The sequence below is a fragment of the Palaemon carinicauda genome, chromosome 33 (genome assembly GCF_036898095.1).
Source record: "Palaemon carinicauda isolate YSFRI2023 chromosome 33, ASM3689809v2, whole genome shotgun sequence".
NCBI lineage: Eukaryota > Metazoa > Arthropoda > Malacostraca > Decapoda > Palaemonidae > Palaemon > Palaemon carinicauda.
The window spans coordinates 63,644,581-63,664,580 of NC_090757.1; the positions used below are offsets into that span (position 1 = coordinate 63,644,581).

Genomic DNA, 20,000 nt, shown 5'->3' on the forward strand with positions numbered 1-20,000 from the left:
ATTCTGCTATTGAAATGAGGGTCGTTGCTTGAAGCATTCTGCTATTGAAATGAGGTTCGTTACTTGAAGCATTTTTCTGTTGAAATGAGGTTCGTTACTTGAAGCATTCTGCTATTGAAATGAGGGTCATTGCTTGAAGCATTCTGCTATTGAAATGAGGGTCGTTGCTTGAAGCATTCTGCTATTGAAATGAGGGTCGTTGCTGGAAGCATTCTGCTATTGGAATGAGGTTCGTTACTTGAAGCATTTTTCTATTGAAATGAGGTTCGTTACTTGAAGCATTCTGCTATTGAAATGAGGGTCATTGCTTGAAGCATTCTGCTTTTCCAATAAGGGTCATAGCTTTAAGCATTCTGCCATTCCAAGAAGTGTCGTACCCTCAAGCATTCTGATTTTCCGAGGGTTGTAGCTTGAAGCTTTCTGCTATTCCAATGAGGATCATAACTTGAAGCATTCTGCTTTTCGTTTGATGGGCATAGCTTTAAGCATTCTGCTATTCCAATGAGGGTTTTAGCTTGAAGCATTCCCATTTTCCAACAAGCGTCGTAGCTTGAAGCAACCTGCTTTTCCAGTGAGGTTTGTAGCATGAGGCATTCTGCTATTCTAATTAGGGTCATAGCTTGAGGCATTATTCTTTTCCAACAACGAGGGTTGTAGCTTGAAGCATTTTGCTATTCCAAGGAGGGTCATTGCTTGAAGCATTCTGCTATTGAAATGAGGGTCGTTGCTTGAAGCATTCTGGTATTGAAATGAGGGTCGTTGCTTGAAGCATTCTGGTATTGAAATGAGGGTCGTTGCTGGAAGCATTCTGGTATTGAAATGAGGGTCGTTGCTGGAAGCATTCTGGTATTGGAATGAGGTTCGTTACTTGAAGCATTCTGCTATTGAAATGAGGTTCGTTACTTGAAGCATTCTGCTATTGAAATGAGGTTCGTTACTTGAAGCATTCTGCTATTGGAATGAGGGTCGTTGCTTGAAGCATTCTGGTATTGAAATGAGGTTCGTTACTTGAAGCATTCTGCTATTGGAATGAGGGTCGTTGCTTGAAGCATTCTGCTATTGAAATGAGGTTCGTTACTTGAAGCATTCTGCTATTGGAATGAGGGTCGTTGCTTGAAGCATTCTGCTATTGAAATGAGGGTCGTTGCTTGAAGCATTCTGCTATTGAAATGAGGGTCGTTGCTGGAAGCATTCTGCTATTGAAATGAGGGTCGTTGCTTGAAGCATTCTGCTATTGGAATGAGGTTCGTTACTTGAAGCATTCTGCTATTGGAATGAGGGTCGTTACTTGAAGCATTCTGCTATTGAAATGAGGGTCGTTGCTTGAAGCATTCTGGTATTGAAATGAGGGTCGTTGCTTGAAGCATTCTGGTATTGAAATGAGGGTCGTTGCTGGAAGCATTCTGCTATTGGAATGAGGTTCGTTACTTAAAGCATTCTGCTATTGAAATGAGGTTCGTTACTTGAAGCATTCTGCTATTGGAATGAGGTTCGTTACTTGAAGCATTCTGCTATTGAAATGAGGGTCGTTACTTGAAGCATTCTGCTATTGAAATAAGGGTCGTTGCTTGAAGCATTCTGGTATTGAAATGAGGGTCGTTGCTTGAAGCATTCTGGTATTGAAATGAGGGTCGTTGCTGGAAGCATTCTGCTATTGGAATGAGGTTCGTTACTTGAAGCATTCTGCTATTGAAATGAGGTTCGTTACTTGAAGCATTCTGCTATTGAAATGAGGTTCGTTACTTGAAGCATTCTGCTATTGGAATGAGGGTCGTTGCTTGAAGCATTCTGCTATTGAAATGAGGGTCGTTGCTTGAAGCATTCTGGTATTGAAATGAGGGTCGTTGCTTGAAGCATTCTGCTATTGAAATGAGGGTCGTTGCTTGAAGCATTCTGCTATTGAAATGAGGTTCGTTACTTGAAGCATTCTGCTATTGGAATGAGGGTCGTTGCTTGAAGCATTCTGCTATTGGAATGAGGTTCGTTACTTGAAGCATTCTGCTATTGGAATGAGGTTCGTTACTTGAAGCATTCTGCTATTGGAATGAGGGTCGTTGCTTGAAGCATTCTGCTATTGAAATGAGGTTCGTTGCTTGAAGCATTCTGCTATTGGAATGAGGGTCGTTGCTTGAAGCATTCTGCTATTGAAATGAGGGTCGTTGCTTGAAGCATTCTGCTATTGAAATGAGGGTCGTTGCTGGAAGCATTCTGCTATTGGAATGAGGTTCGTTACTTGAAGCATTCTGCTATTGAAATGAGGGTCGTTGCTTGAAGCATTCTGCTATTGAAATGAGGGTCGTTGCTTGAAGCATTCTGCTATTGAAATGAGGGTCGTTGCTTGAAGCATTCTGCTATTGAAATGAGGGTCGTTGCTGGAAGCATTCTGCTATTGGAATGAGGTTCGTTACTTGAAGCATTCTGCTATTGAAATGAGGTTCGTTACTTGAAGCATTCTGCTATTGAAATGAGGTTCGTTACTTGAAGCATTCTGCTATTGGAATGAGGGTCGTTGCTTGAAGCATTCTGGTATTGAAATGAGGGTCGTTGCTTGAAGCATTCTGCTATTGAAACGAGGGTCGTTGCTTGAAGCATTCTGCTATTGAAATGAGGGTCGTTGCTTGAAGCATTCTGCTATTGGAATGAGGTTCGTTACTTGAAGCATTCTGCTATTGAAATGAGGTTCGTTACTTGAAGCATTCTGCTATTGGAATGAGGGTCGTTGCTTGAAGCATTCTGCTATTGAAATGAGGGTCGTTGCTTGAAGCATTCTGCTATTGAAATGAGGGTCGTTGCTGGAAGCATTCTGCTATTGGAATGAGGTTCGTTACTTGAAGCATTTTTCTATTGAAATGAGGTTCGTTACTTGAAGCATTTTTCTATTGAAATGAGGTTCGTTACTTGAAGCATTCTGCTATTGAAATGAGGGTCATTGCTTGAAGCATTTTGCTATTGAAATGAGGGTCGTTGCTTGAAGCATTCTGCTATTGAAATGAGGGTCGTTGCTGGAAGCATTCTGCTATTGGAATGAGGTTCGTTACTTGAAGCATTTTTCTATTGAAATGAGGTTCGTTACTTGAAGCATTCTGCTATTGAAATGAGGGTCATTGCTTGAAGCATTCTGCTTTTCCAATAAGGGTCATAGCTTTAAGCATTCTGCTATTCCAAGAAGTGTCGTACCCTCAAGCATTCTGATTTTCCGAGGGTTGTAGCTTGAAGCTTTCTGCTATTCCAATGAGGATCATAACTTGAAGCATTCTGCTTTTCGTTTGATGGGCATAGCTTTAAGCATTCTGCTATTCCAATGAGGGTTTTAGCTTGAAGCATTCCCAGTTTCCAACAAGCGTCGTAGCTTGAAGCAACCTGCTTTTCCAGTGAGGTTTGTAGCATGAGGCATTCTGCTATTCTAATTAGGGTCATAGCTTGAGGCATTATTCTTTTCCAACAACGAGGGTTGTAGCTTGAAGCATTCTGCTATTCCAAGGAGGGTTATAGCTTGAAGCATTCTGCTTTAACAATGATGGTCGTAGCATGAGGCATTCAGCTGTTCAATGAGGGTTGTAGCTTGCAGTATTTTGCTTTTCCGAGGGTCGTAGCTTGAAGCAGTCTGCTTTTCCAACAATTGTCGTAGCTTGAAGATTCTGCTTTTCCAACGAGGGTTGTAGCTTGAAGCAGTCTTCTTTTTCAATGAGGGTCGAAGCATTCTGCTTTCCCAACAAGGGTCGTAGCTTGCGGCATTCAGCTTTTTCAATGAGTTTCGTAACTTGAATTAATCTTCTTTTCCAATGAGGGTTGTAACTTGAAGCATTCTGCTTTTCCAATGAAGGATCATAACTTGAAGTATGCTTCTTTACCAATGAGGGTCATAACATATAGCATACGGCTTTTCCAATGAAGGTCATAGCTTGAAGCATTCTGCTTTTTCAATGAGGGTCATAGCTTGAAGCATGCTGCTTTTCCAATAAGGGTCGAAACTTGAGGCATTCAGCTTTTCCACAGAGGGTTGTAGCTTGGAGCATTCTTCGTTTCCAATGACGGTTGTAATTTGGAGCACTCTGCTTTTCCAATTTAACCATAGAAGAACCCCTTTCTGATATAACGCCCTGAACATACGCGGTGAACTACCCTTAAATCTGCACTCTTTGGTGTAGATGCAACAGTTCCTCCTTTACTTAAACCAGATGGCTCTGTCACTCACTGTCCAAAGGAACTCTTTTGGCCGATTTGTTTGACAGTAAGCAGAATAATGAGAAACTTGATCTTCATTCCTGCTTTCAAGAGGCGAAACTAGCTAGATTAGTTTTTCGATCTCTTGAAATTAAAGCTCTCGTGAAGGACCTTGATGCTGGAGATGTAGATTCAAATGGTATTTTTCCTTGAATTTTTATAAAGATTCCGGATTTCTTAGCTTCAAAGTTATCTGTTATTTTGTGCAAGTTAGCAAGAAGAGGAGCTTTTAGCACTTGTTGCAGAATCGGTAATGTTACTGAACTATGTAAATTTGTTTGGGGTAGCTCAAGTCCACCTGATTACTGCCCAATTTCCATAACTCCTATATTATCTAAAGTTTTTGAACATTTCTTTTTTGGCAAAACATCTTAATAGGTTTGCTGAAGGTAATTAATCGTCTGTACCCTAGTTTACCATTTGTTTTTCGTAAAGACCTCTGAGCGTGTGATACCCTTCTTACAATTTTCAGTGCTGTACAGAAATCCCTTGATTGTGGTCAGGAAGTTCATGTGATTGGCCTTGATTTTAGTGCTGCATTTGACCGTGTTAATCATGAGGTCCTTGTTTTCAAACTCAAACAATTGGGAGTGGGTGGGTCGTTTCTTAGCATCATTATTCAATTCTTAAGTAACAAATCACAAAGAGTTGTTGTTGATGGGCACCATAGTTAGTATAGGAATGTGATCTCTTGTGTTTCTCAGGGTGGTGTTCTTGGCCCATTACTTTTTACACTATATACACATGACATGTGGTTTGACCTAGAAAACAAGCTCGTTGCACATGCAGATCGTGCTACACTGTTTGCATCGATTCCATCTCCTTGGGTTGCTGAATCCCTTGATAGAGATTAGCTAAAATTAGTGCATGGTGCCAGTTATGTGGCATGAAGTTCAATCCTAGCAAAACTCAAGATATGATTGTACGTAAGTTGAGGACAGTTGGTCCTCAACATCCAAATCTCAGCATTGATTATGTTTCTTTAACTTAGTATGGCTTTTGAAATTTTAGGTGTGATTCTTGACAGCAAATTTACTTTTGAGAAACACATTAGGTCTGTGTCATCTTCAATGTTACAAAAAATTGGCTTATTGAGGAAATCTTTTCAGATTTTCGGTGATGAATCTATTCTGAAGAAGTGTTTTAATTCTTTCATTCTACCTTTTTTCAAGTATTGTTCTCCTGTCTGGTCGTCTGCTGCATATTCTCATCTTAATTTGTTGGACAGGAATTTACGGTCTATTAGATTCTCATTCCTGATGTAGGTATTAATCTCTGGCACCGTTGTTCAATTAGTTCGTTATGCATGTTGTATAAGATTTTTCATAATTCTGATTATCCCTTACATTCAGATCTTCCAGGACAGTTCATCCTGTTCGTAATACTAGGCATGCAGATATTTCTAATAGTCAGGCCTTCTCCCCCATGAGGCTCAATATTACCCAGTATTCTTGAAGTTTCATTCCAGCTGTGACCAAGTTGTGGAATTATCTTTCTAATCGGGTAGTAGAATCGGTAGCACTTAAAAAGTTCAAAATTGTAGAAAATGTTTTCATGTTGAGGAGGCTGACATAAGCCTTTTTAGAGTTTAGATATGAAACATCTGTTCCTTGTTTCCTTTCCTCTCTGGGTTATTTTTCCCTGTTGGAGCCCTTGGGCTTATAGCATCTTGCTTTTCCATCTAGGGTTGTAGCTTAGCTATTAATAATAATAATAATAATAATAAGGGTCGTAACCTGAAGCATTCTGCTTTTCTAATGAGGGGTCATAACTTGAATTATGACGCTTTTCCAGTGAGGGTGTCGTAACTTGAATCATTCTGTTTTTCCTACGATGGTCTTAGGTTGACAGGGTAATAATAACCAGTGCTTCCCAGCCTCTCTTTATTGGCAATGATCGTATTAACTTTTATACTTTGTCTTCTCTTTCGCAGTTCTTCCCGAGAGATGCGGAACATGGCGGAGAAGATGCGCCGGGATAAGCTCAACAACTACGTGGCGGAGATCGCCGGCATCGTGCCCCTGGGGTCTGGGGCCAGCGCTAACAAACGAATAGACAAAACTTCCGTGCTCAGACTCGCGGCCAACTACATAAGGATGCATAAGAGTGAGTCTATCGTCTGTTGGGATTTATTGTTTGGTTTGTAGAAATTGGCCGGCAGTTGGCCCAAGTGCCGCTGTGAGAAATCCTTGTAAGTTACCATACGAAGTGGCATGTAGAAGAGGTTGGACAGAAAAGTCGAAGAAAGGAAGCTGAAACGCATTTAGTGGCCGGATTTCTGTATGGACCATTTACAATGCCTACAGTACTCCTCATGCGGTGAACTGAGTTTGATAGGTACCTTAGTGTATATATATATATATATATATATATATATATATATATATATATATATATATATATATATATACATACATACATACATTATATTTATGTATGTATAAAGGTATGAATATATCAAAATATGCTTTATATATATATATATATATATATATATATATATATATATATATATATATATATATATATATATATATATATTACATATATATATATATATATATATTACATATATAAAATAAGTATGCATGGGTAATAGTGGCAAATGGAAGAGTAGTAGAAAGGGCATTAATGGATTATGTATTTATAACTAAAAGAATGTTTGGAAGATTGAAAGACGTGCACTTGTTTAGGGGTATGGCTAACGGTATGTCTGATAATTTTTTGGTGGAAGGAAAATTAGTTGTAGCAAAAGAGTGGGGGAATAGAGTAGGTGAATGTAAAAGGGAGCTAGTGAGGGTTGAAGAGCTAATAAAACCGGGGGTAAAAAGTAAATATCAAGAAAGGTTGAAAATGACATATGACGAAGTGAAAGTAAGAGAAACTGGCAATTTAGAGGAGGAGTGGAAGTTAGTAAAAGAAAATTTTGTTGGGATTGCAAGTGATGTGTGTGGCAAGAAGGTTGTTGGAGGCAGCATGAGGAAGGGCAGTGAATGGTGGAATGAAGGAGTGAAGGTAAAAGTGGAAAAGAAAAAGAGGGCTTTTGAAGAATGGCTGCAGAGTAATAGTGTAGAGAAGTATGAAAAATATAAAGAGAAAAATGTGGAAGTAAAGTGCAAGGTACGTGAGGCAAAGAGGGCAGCTGACCTGAGGTGGGGTCAGGGATTGGGTCATTCATATGAAGAGAATAAGAATAAGTTTTGGAAAGAAGTGAAGAGAGTAAGGAAGGCTGGCTCAAGAATTGAAGAAACAGTGAAAGATGGAAATGGGAGGTTGTTAAAAGGAGAGGAGGCAAGGAAAAGATGGGCGGAATATTTTGAAAGTTTACTGAATGTTGAGGATAATAGGGAGGCAGATATAATTGCTGTTGCAGGTTTTGAGGTGCCAGTGATGGGAGATGAGAATGAGAGAGAGAATACAATAGATGAAGTGAGGAGAGCACTAGATGAAACGAGAGTAAGAAAAGCATCTGGTATGGATGGTGTGAGAGCTGAGATGTTGAAAGAAGGGGGTGTGACTGTACTTGAATGATTGGTGAGATTGTTTAATATGTGTTTTGTGTTGTCAATGGTACCAGTAGATTGGGTTTGTGCATGTATTGTACCACTATATAAGGGTAAGGGAGATGTGCATGAGTGTTGCAACTCGAGGTATTAGTTTGTTAAGCGTAGTTGGAAAAGTGTATGGTAGAGTAATGATTAATAGGATCAAGGATAAAACAGAGAATGCAATCTTAGAAATACAGGGTGGTTTTAGAAGAGGTAGGGGTTGTATGAATCAGATTTTTACAGTAAGGCAGATATGCGAGAAATATTTAGCAAAAGGTAAGGAGGTGTATGTTGCGTTTATGGATCTGGAGAAAGCGTATGATAGAGTTGATAGGGAAGCAATGTGGAATGTGATGAGGTTATATGGAGTTGGTGGAAAGTTGTTGCAAGCAGTGAAAAGTTTCTACAAAGGTAGTAAAGCATGTGTTAGGATAGGAAATGAAGTGAGTGATTGGTTTCCGGTGAGAGTGGGGCTGAGACAGGGATGTGTTATGTCACTGTGGTTGTTTAACTTGTATGTTGATGGAGTGGTGAGAGAGGTGAATGCTCGAGTGCTTGGACGAGGATTAAAACTGGTAGACGAGAATGACCATGAATGGGAGGTAAATCAGTTGTTGTTTGCAGATGATACTGTACTGGTTGCAGACACAGAAGAGAAGCTTGGCCGATTAGTGACAGAATTTGGAAGAGTGTGTGAGAGAAGGAAGTTGAGAGTTAATGTGGGTAAGAGTAAGGTTATGAGATATACGAGAAGGGAAGGTGGTGCAAGGTTGAATGTCATGTTGAATGGAGAGTTACTTGAGGAAGTGGATCAGTTTAAGTACTTGGGGTCTGTTGTTGCAGCAAATGGTGGAGTGGAAGCAGATGTACGTCAGAGAGTGGATGAAGGTTGCAAAGTGTTGGGGGCAGTTAAGGGAGTAGTAAAAAATAGAGGGTTGGGCATGAATGTAAAAAGAGTTCTATATGAGAAAGTGATTGTACCAACTGTGATGTATGGATCGGAGTTGTGGGGAATGAAAGTGACGGAGAGACAGAAATTGAATGTTTTTGAGATGAAGTGTCTAAGGAGTATGGCTGGTGTATCTCGAGTAGATAGGGTTAGGAACGAAGTGGTGAGAGTGAGAACGGGTGTAAGATATGAGTTAGCAGCTAGAGTGGATATGAATGTGTTGAGGTGGTTTGGCCATGTTGAGAGAATGGAAAATGGCTGTCTGCTAAAGAAGGTGATGAATGCAAGAGTTGATGGGAAAAGTACAAGAGGAAGGCCAAGGTTTGGGTGGATGGATGGAGTGAAGAAAGCTCTGGGTGATAGGAGGATAGATGTGTGAGAGGCAAGAAAGCGTGCTAGAAATAGGAATGAATGGCGAGCGATTGTGACGCAGTTCCGGTAGGCCCTGCTGCTGCCTCCGATGCCTTAGATGACCGCGGAGGTAGCAGCAGTAGGGGATTCAGCATTATGAAGCTTCATCTGTGGTGGATAATGTGGGAGGGTGAGCTGTGGCACCTTAGCTGTACCAGCTGAACTTTGTTGAGTCCCTTGTTAGGCTGTAGGAACGTAGAGAGTAGAGGTCCCCTTTTTGTTTTGTTTCATTTGTTGATTCGGCTACCCCCCAAAATTGGGGGAAGTGCCTTGGTATATGTATGTATGTATGCATATATATATATAATATATATATATATATATATATATATATATATATATATATATATATATATCTATATATATATCTATATGTTCTATATAATTTATTAATTTATGTTTATATATATATATATATATATATATATATATATTTATATATATATATATATATATATATATATATATATATATATTTATATATATATATATATATATGTATATATATATGTATATAAATTTGTATGTTCAGTATTTATAAATATGTAAGCTTATATTTATATAAATGTATATGTTTGTGTCTTTATCTATTCAATGGAATATAATTATCTTGCGTTTTAATTATTTAGTCACAAGATAAGTTGATAATGTCTGTCCTATATAGAATGTGTCTGAGTCATCTTAGATTTTGTTCTACACTTGCTCATGCAGGTACAAGGCACATAGTTAAGATTATTGCTATATATGGCACGTCCTGTTTCATGTATGAATTAACTGCTTTTATATGTTACCTTAGTTCCGATACTATATTTTTCATTCTCTTATAAATTGTAAAATTTAAAGATGAAAACGTTCAAGAATGCTTAAGAAAATTATTATTATTATTACTATTATTATTATTATTATTATTATTATTATTATTATTATTATTATTATTATTATTATAATTATCCATTTCAGTACTGAACGATGACGATGACCCGTCCAACAAGAGAACCCCAGATTTCGGCAGAGAAATCACTCACACTTTGGCTGAGGTATATTTTCATTATGCCATTTTTGTTGTCCAAGTAGATTTACTATTTGTAGAGTTGGGATAGTGAGTTTCTGTTTTCTAACTAGATATTATTGTATCCCGGTGCTATTGTCTGATCTGCAAAAGGCTCTGGATCTATCCGTTTTGATAGTAAGGGAATGAGATTATAAAAATCAACCAGTTTTAGCTATTGCATGAATATATTGGACCGCCTTTGCGAATATATTCTGCTGGTATGGTATACCCGAGCCGTCAAAAATGACGCCTAAATATAGATGATCATCGCAACACAAATTCAACCCTTCCCCCTTTCCTAGCTACAACATGGCAGTTTCAGCAATTTGTGGGAGATTGTGGCTACCGAGTGTACCTCTTGGATTATCCCCTCTCATCAGGGTACGACTACTCTCTCCCCCCTACCCGAGGGACGGGGAAAGACCGAGTAGTCATATGTATGTCAATGCCGTACAGCGTGAGAGGGAAGATGAAAAAAACATACATACATACATACGCATATATATATATATATATATATATATATATATATATATATATATATATATATATATATATATGCAGTATATATTTATTTATTTATTTATTTATATCAGCCGGACACTCACGCACCCGACCTATATGAGTACTTAACCAATTGGTCATTATTATTATTATTATTATTATTATTATTATTATTATTATTATTATTATTATTATTAGCTAAGCTACAACCCTAATTGGAAAAGCAGGATGTTACCCTAATTGGAAAAGCAGGATATTATAAGCCTTTAAAGGGCTCCAACAGGGAAAAATAGTCCAGTGAAGAAAGGAAATGAGCAAATAAATAAACTATGAGAAGTAATGAATAAAGAACATAGAATATGCGAAGATCAGTAACTATGTTTAAATAGATCCGTCATATATAAACGATAAAAAGAAACTTAAGCCAGCCTGTTTCACATAAATACATTCGCTGTTCAACATAAAAACATTCGCTGCATGTTTGAACATCTGAAGTTCTTTATATATTATTATTATTATTATTATTATTATTATTATTAATTGCTAAGCTACAACCCTAATTGGAAAAGCAGGATGCTATAAGCCCAGGGGCCCCAACAGGAAAAATAGCCCAGTGAGGAAAGGAAACAAGCAAAAATAAAACATTTTAAGAACAGTAACAACATTAAAATAAATATTTCATATATAAACTTTGAATAATTTAAGAAAACAAGAGGAAGAGAAATTAGATAGAATAGTGTGCCCGAGTGTACCCTCAAACAAGAGAACTGTAGCCCAAGACAGTGGAAGACCATGATACAGAGGCTATGGCACTACCAAGACTAAGAACAATGGTTTGATTTTGGAGTGTCCTTCTAGAAGAGCTGCTTGCCATAGCTAAAGAGTCTCCTCTACCCTTACCAAGAGGAAAGTAGCCACTGACCAATTACAGTGCAGTAGTTAACCCCTTGGGTGAAGAAGAATTGTTTGGTAATCTTGTCAAGTGTATGGGGACAGAGGAGAATCCGTAAAGAATAGGCCAGACTATTCGGTGTATGAGTAGGCAAAGGGAAAGTGAACCGTAACCAGAGAGAATGATCCAATGTAGTACTGTCTGGCCAGTCACAGGACCCCATAACACTCTAGCGGTAGTATCTCTACGGGCGGCTGATGCCCTGGCCAACCTACTACTATTATAGATGGTGTTGAACATGAAAATAATACTTGATTATTAGTTTGAAGACTTTTCAATATGAAATAGTCTGTGAAATCGGGACGGAAATGATCGCCAAAACGAAATCATGAACTTGCTAAGGATTCGGGCACAGAAAGTTGAAATAGGTTTCGTAAACTCACCGAAGCAGCGTGCGCGCTCTCTTAATTATGCAGCCCTGCGCTGATTCTAATTCATTTCAGATTTATTGCATTTGTCAGAACCGGTATTCAGATTGAATTACGTCCATTTAACTAGTATTCAAACTAGGTTTCTAAAGGCGATACGTCAATTTAATCGTTATTCAGATTAAATTACGTCCGTTTAACTAGTATTCAGATTAGGTTTCTGTTTAACCAGTATTCAGATTAGGTTTCCATTTAACCAGTAGTAAGATTAGGTTTCTATTTAACCGGTATTGAGATTAGGTTTCCATTTAACCAGTATTAAGATTAGGTTTCTGTTTAACCAGTATTCAGATTAGGTTTCTATTTAACAGGTATTCTGATTAGGTTTCTATTTAACCGGTCTTCAGATTAGGTTTCTGTTTAACCGGTATTCAGATTAGGTTTCTATTTAACAGGTATTCAGATTAGGTTTTTATTTAACAAGTATTCAGATTAGGTTTCTGTTTAACCAGTATTCAGATTAGGTTTCTGTTTAACAGGTATTCTGATTAGGTTTCTATTTAACCGGTCTTCAGATTAGGTTTCTGTTTAACCAGTATTCAGATTAGGTTTCTATTTAACAGGTATTCAGATTAGGTTTTTATTTAACAAGTATTCAGATTAGCTTTCTGTTTAACCAGTATTCAGATTAGGTTTCTATTTAACAGGTATTCAGATTAGGTTTCTATTTAACCGGTCTTCAGATTAGGTTTCTGTTTAACCGGTATTCAGATTAGGTTTCTATTTAACAGGTATTCAGATTAGGTTTTTATTTAACAAGTATTCAGATTAGGTTTCTGTTTAACCACTATTCAGATTAGGTTTCTGTTTAACAGGTATTCTGATTAGGTTTCTATTTAACAGGTATTCAGATTAGGTTTCTGTTTAACCAGTATTCAGATTAGGTTTCTATTTAACAGGTATTCAGATTAGGTTTCTATTTAACCGGTCTTCAGATTAGGTTTCTGTTTAACCGGTTTTCAGATTAGGTTTCTATTTAACAGGTATTCAGATTAGGTTTTTATTTAACAAGTATTCAGATTAGGTTTCTGTTTAACCAGTATTCAGATTAGGTTTCTGTTTAACAGGTATTCTGATTAGGTTTCTATTTAACAGGTATTCAGATTAGGTTTCTGTTTAACCAGTATTCAGATTAGGTTTCTATTTAACAGGTATTCAGATTAGGTTTCTATTTAACCGGTCTTCAGATTAGGTTTCTGTTTAACCGGTATTCAGATTAGGTTTCTATTTAACAGGTATTCAGATTAGGTTTTTATTTAACAAGTATTCAGATTAGGTTTCTGTTAAACCAGTATTCAGATTAGGTTTCTGTTTAACAGGTATTCTGATTAGGTTTCTATTTAACCGGTCTTCAGATTAGGTTTCTGTTTAACCAGTATTCAGATTAGGTTTCTATTTAACAGGTATTCAGATTAGGTTTTTATTTAACAAGTATTCAGATTAGGTTTCTGTATAACCAGTATTCAGATTAGGTTTCTATTTAACAGGTATTCAGATTAGGTTTCTGTTTAACCAGTATTCAGATTAGGTTTCTATTTAACAGGTATTCAGATTAGGTTTCTGTTTATCCAGTATTCAGATTAGGTTTCTATTTAACAGGTATTCAGGTTAGGTTTCTATTTAACCGGTCTTCAGATTAGGTTTCTGTTTAACCAGTATCCAGATTATGTTTCTATTTAACAGGTATTCAGATTAGGTTTTTATTTAACAAGTATTCAGATTAGGTTTCTGTTTAACCAATATTCAGATTAGGTTTCTATTTAACAGGTATTCTGATTAGGTTTCTATTTAACCGGTCTTCAGATTAGGTTTCTGTTTAACCAGTATTCAGATTAGGTTTCTATTTAACAGGTATTCAGATTAGGTTTCTATTTAACAAGTATTCAGATTAGGTTTCTGTTTAACCACTATTCAGATTAGGTTTCTATTTAACCGGTCTTCAGATTAGGTTTCTGTTTAACCAGTATTCAGATTAGGTTTCTATTTAACCGGTCTTCAGATTAGGTTTCTGTTTAACCAGTATTCAGATTAGTTTTCTATTTAACAGGTATTCAGATTAGGTTTCTATTTAACCAGTATTCAGATTAGGTTTCTGTTTAACCAGTATCAGATTAGGTTTCTATTTAACAGGTATTCAGATTAGGTTTCTATTTGACAAGTATTCAGATTAGGTTTCTGTTTAACCAGTATTCAGATTAGGTTTCTATTTAACAGGTATTCAGATTAGGTTTCTATTTAACCAGTATTCAGATTAGGTTTCTGTTTAACCAGTATTCAGATTAGGTTTCCATTTAACCAGTATTAAGATTAGGTTTCTGTTTAACCAGTATTCAGATTAGGTTTCTATTTAACAGGTATTCAGATTAGGTTTCTATTTAACAGGTATTCAGATTAGGTTTCTGTTTATCCAGTATTCAGATTAGGTTTCTCTTTAACAGGTATTCAGATTAGGTTTCTGTTTAACCAGTATTCAGATTAGGTTTCTATTTAACAAGTATTCAGATTAGGTTTCTATTTAACCGGTCTTCAGATTAGGTTTCTGTTTAACCACTATTCAGATTAGGTTTCTATTTAACAGGTATTCAGATTAGGTTTCTGTTTATCCAGTATTCAGATTAGGTCACGTCCATTTATCTGGTATTCAGATTAGGTCACGTCCATTTATCTGGTATTCAGATTAGATTCGGTCATGTCCACTTAACAGGTATTCAGATTAGGTTTCTATTTAACCAGTATTCAGATTAGGCTTCTATTTAACCAGTATTCAGATTAGGTTTCTATTTAACAGGTATTCAGATTAGGTTTCTGTTTAACCAGTATTCAGATTAGGTTTCTATTTAACAGGTATTCAGATTAGGTTTCTATTTAACTGGTCTTCAGATTAGGTTTCTGTTTAACCAGTATTCAGATTAGGTTTCTATTTAACAGGTATTCAGATTAGGTTTCTGTTTATCCAGTATTCAGATTAGGTCATGTCCAATTATCTGGTATTCAGATTAGATTCGGTCCCGTCCACTTAACAGGTCTTCAGATTAGGTTTCTATTTAACCAGTATTCAGATTAGGTTTCTATTTAACAGGTATTCAGGTTAGGTTTCTATTTAACTGGTCTTCAGATCAGGTTTCTGTTTAACCAGTATTCAGATTAGGTTTCTATTTAACAGGTATTCAGATTAGGTTTTTATTTAACAAGTATTCAGATTAGGTTTCTGTTTAACCAGTATTCAGATTAGGTTTCTGTTTAACAGGTATTCTGATTAGGTTTCTATTTAACCGGTCTTCAGATTAGGTTTCTGTTTAACCAGTATTCAGATTAGGTTTCTATTTAACAGGTATTCAGATTAGGTTTTTATTTAACAAGTATTCAGATTAGGTTTCTGTTTAACCAGTTTTCAGATTAGGTTTCTATTTAACAGGTATTCAGATTAGGTTTCTGTTTAACCAGTATTCAGATTAGGTTTCTATTTAACAGGTATTCAGATTAGGTTTCTATTTAACAGGTATTCAGATTAGGTTTCTGTTTAACCAGTATTCAGATTAGGTTCCTATTTAACAGGTATTCAGGTTAGGTTTCTATTTAACCGGTCTTCAGATTAGGTTTCTGTTTAACCAGTATTCAGATTAGGTTTCTATTTAACAGGTATTCAGATTAGGTTTTTATTTAACAAGTATTCAGATTAGGTTTCTGTTTAACCAGTATTCAGATTAGGTTTCTATTTAACAGGTATTCTGATTAGGTTTCTATTTAACCGGTCTTCAGATTAGGTTTCTATTTAACCGGTCTTCAGATTAGGTTTCTGTTTAACCAGTATTCAGATTAGGTTTCTATTTAACGGGTATTCAGATTAGGTTTCTATTTAACAAGTATTCAGATTAGGTTTCTGTTTAACCGGTCTTCAGATTAGGTTTCTGTTTAACCAGTCTTCAGATTAGGTTTCTGTTTAACCAGTATCCAGATTAGGCTTCTATTTAACAGGTATTCAGATTAGGTTTCTATTTAACAGGTATTCAGATTAGGTTTCTGTTTAACCAGTATTCAGATTAGGTTTCTATTTAACAGGTATTCAGATTAGGTTTCTATTTAACCGGTCTTCAGATTAGGTTTCTGTTTAACCAGTATTCAGATTATGTTTCTATTTAACAGGTATTCAGATTAGGTTTTTATTTAACAAGTATTTAGATTAGGTTTCTGTTTAACCAGTATTCAGATTAGGTTTCTATTTAACAGGTATTCTGATTAGGTTTCTATTTAACCGGTCTTCGGATTAGGTTTCTGTTTAACCAGAATCTAGATTAGGTTTCTATTTAACGGGTATTCAGATTAGGTTTCTATTTAACAAGTATTCAGATTAGGTTTCTGTTTAACCACTATTCAGATTAGGTTTCTATTTAACCGGTCTTCAGATTAGGTTTCTGTTTAACCAGTATTCAGATTAGGTTTCTATTTAACCGGTCTTCAGATTAGGTTTCTGTTTAACCAGTATTCAGATTAGTTTTCTATTTAACAGGTATTCAGATTAGGTTTCTATTTAACAAGTATTCAGATTAGGTTTCTATTTAACAGGTATTCAGATTAGGTTTCTATTTAACAAGTATTCAGATTAGGTTTCTGTTTAACCAGTATTCAGATTAGGTTTCTATTTAACAGGTATTCAGATTAGGTTTCTATTTAACCAGTATTCAGATTAGGTTTCTGTTTAACCAGTATTCAGATTAGGTTTCTACTTAACAGGTATTCAGATTAGGTTTCTATTTAACAAGTATTCAGATTAGGTTTCTGTTTAACCAGTATTCAGATTAGGTTTCTATTTAACAGGTATTCTGATTAGGTTTCTATTTAACCGGTCTTCAGATTAGGTTTCTGTTTAACCAGTATTCAGATTAGGTTTCTATTTAACAGGTATTCAGATTAGGTTTTTATTTAACCGGTCTTCAGATTAGGTTTCTGTTTAACCAGTATTCAGATTAGTTTTCTATTTAACAGGTATTCAGATTAGGTTTCTATTTAACAAGTATTCAGATTAGGTTTCTGTTTAACAGGTATTCAGATAAGGTTTCTATTTAACAAGTATTCAGATTAGGTTTCTGTTTCACCAGTATTCAGATTAGGTTTCTATTTAACAAGTATTCAGATTAGGTTTCTATTTAACAGGTATTCAGATTAGGTTTCTATTTAACAAGTATTCAGATTAGGTTTCTGTTTAACCAGTATTCAGATTAGGTTTCTATTTAACAGGTATTCAGATTAGGTTTCTATTTAACCGGTATTGAGATTAGGTTTCCATTTAACCAGTATTAAGATTAGGTTTCCATTTAACCAGTATTCAGATTAGGTTACGTCTATTTAACCGGTATTCAGATTAGGTTACTATGTAATTTTAAACATTATTCAGATTAAGTTACGTCCATTTAACTAGTATTCAAATTAGGTTTCTAAATCTGATGCATTCATTTAACCGGTATTCAGATTAGGTTATGTCCATTTAACTGGTATTCATATAATGTTTCCATTTAACCAGTATTCACATTAGGCCACGTCCATTTAACCGGTATTCAGATTAGGTTTCCATTTAACCAGTGGTCAGATTAGGTTTCGTACATCTAACCGGTATCTAGATTAGGTTTCCATTCAACCAGTATTCAGATTAAGCTACGTTCATTTAACTGGTATCCTGATTAGGTTTTCATTTAACCAGTATTCAGATTCGGGTACGTACATTTAAACTAGTATTCAAATTAGGTTTCTAAACATGATACGTCCATTTAATCGGTATTCAAATTAGGCTGCTATGTCCCTTTAGGCAGAGAACTTCTCAGAAAACTTCCATCAGTGGTTCATCCACAACTTAGATATATTTTATTACAATGTTGCTTGTTAAAGAGATGCTCAGACCTCATTGCTAAACAAGTAGGAAGAGCAATCAGAGATATCAGACCTCCGCCAATGAAGATTGCCAACATTTTACTCAAGTCCACGGACCCTGCTTTCCCTCATTCATATGTTGGTCGTGAATTAATCTACTATAAATTTAATAACCTTACTAGATCCGGATCACCGCCAAAATATAATAATTTCCAAGTTAGCCCATTGTTGACATATCCTGAAATTTTCATCGAAATTCATCTGTATTTTGAGTTAGTCTGATGACAAACAAACAGACAGGGGTGAAAACATATCCTCCTTGGTGGAGCTAATGAAGTGGTTAGCGTAATGTCAAATGATCTTATGTGCTGGTTAAATGAATTTATATTATTATCATCGATATCCAAGTGCCAAAAAATAAAAAATAAAACTGCTACAGTTTGTTAACGGGAAAAAGATTTTAGTATAATGTAATGGAGTTGTAAGAAACCGTCAAAACTTATTGCTGAAGGCACTTCAACAGAAAGAAAATTTGTTTTGTGCGAAACATCACCAAAAATACAAATTGTGTATCAATTGAATAAGAAAATCGTTCCTAAATCTGTGCGAGCTGTTGTAATTAAACGTAGTTTGGCTCATGAATTTCTGGCACACCCCAACTACGTGGAGAGTTTGTGTGTATGTGCCCGCCCACCGCCTCTGCCATGTGGCCCTATACTATCTTATTGGTTACTCGCCGAGTAGTAATGATGTGACGTGGTGCTCTTCTTCAGAGCGAGTTGTGTCAGGAATTTCTGTGTCAAACTGTACATGTGTTCTGATATGTTCTGCATTGCTAATGACAATATAATTCGTACACGTGTATTTCTCACATGCACACTTGTATACTACAGTTCATATTCAGTAAGGCAAACCACAGTACCCTACATAACACAACTTTGGACTATTTAGTTTCCTATTATTGTATGTGTGGTGTGTCCAGTATTACGTCTACCCATGACACGGTACACAGCCGTTAACCTTATTGTTCATTTTTTTAGGATTTTATTTTTGTGAAATTCCCATCGAAACGTTGTTGTTGTTGTTGTTGTTGTTGTTGTTGTTGTTGCCTTAAAGGAATTTTGTTTCTTAATTTTTATTCTCAATTTAAAATAAAATACTGATTATTAATTCCTTTCATTTAGTTTTAAAATGGAAGTTGCATATAAGTATATGTGGTTAACACTGTAAGTACAGTAATTTTCTAATGGTTTACCTAAATCTATAATCAATATTTTTAACTCTTTAATTTATTCCAATTTCAGTTATATGATGTCACTTTAGGGTTTCTGCCCTTCTCAGTTTCATCAGTTTTGAATTTTGTCTTTATATAATTTCAAACTCAGCTGCATCTGAAGCAAACATTGCTGCATTTTCTACCATTAATGAATCTCATGACTTTAAATCTTTTTTTTTTTTACTTTTTGGTGCTGTAGATGTACAATTGGACACAGAAATTCCTGGTACACTCTCTCTGAAGAAGTGCACCCAGCCTGACCTTGAATGCGTGGCGAGGTCCTGAATTTAGCCCCGCCCACCACCTCGGCCATGTCTCCTATGCTATCTGTTTGGTTGCTCGCAGCGAAATAATGGTGTGACAGGGTGCACTTCTTCGAAGTGAGATATGCTTTGGAGCTGTGTGTTCAACTGTACAAGAACAATCTTTGTATAACGTGCTGACTTTTCTCCAGGCCGTTGGGGGATTCCTCTTGGTGGTGACGTCATCGGGGAAAGTGGTGTATATTACAGAAACGGTAGACCAGTTCTTTGGTCACACACAGGTCAGTCATATATACAGTTATTTTCTATAAAATTATTAGAAAGAGTATGATTATATGGACTTTGCGAACCTCTAATAAAGGCTCTTAGTCTCTTTACTAAACCTTATGCTCCTTTTTTTGCAGGTGGACTTGCTGGGACACAGCATATACAATGTTATCCATCCTGACGATCATGATATATTTCAACAACAGTTGGTTCCAAAAGGTAATCATTTTTTAAGGAAAAATAGTTTGTTCTTTGGAGTCCATAG

At 36.1% G+C, this 20,000-nt stretch overlaps 1 protein-coding gene across 2 annotated transcripts in view; it reads left to right on the top strand.

Moving 5' to 3' along the window:
- The window catches only part of LOC137625971 (uncharacterized), a 461,042-nt gene that overhangs the window by 407,367 nt on the left and 33,675 nt on the right, over positions 1 to 20,000 (top strand). For both annotated transcript variants that reach the window (XM_068357041.1, XM_068357040.1), the window contains exons 2-5: positions 6,158 to 6,330; positions 10,093 to 10,169; positions 19,660 to 19,749; positions 19,873 to 19,954. In XM_068357041.1, the coding sequence (XP_068213142.1) occupies positions 6,158 to 6,330; positions 10,093 to 10,169; positions 19,660 to 19,749; positions 19,873 to 19,954 (422 nt within the window). The remainder of the gene's footprint in view (positions 1 to 6,157; positions 6,331 to 10,092; positions 10,170 to 19,659; positions 19,750 to 19,872; positions 19,955 to 20,000) is intronic.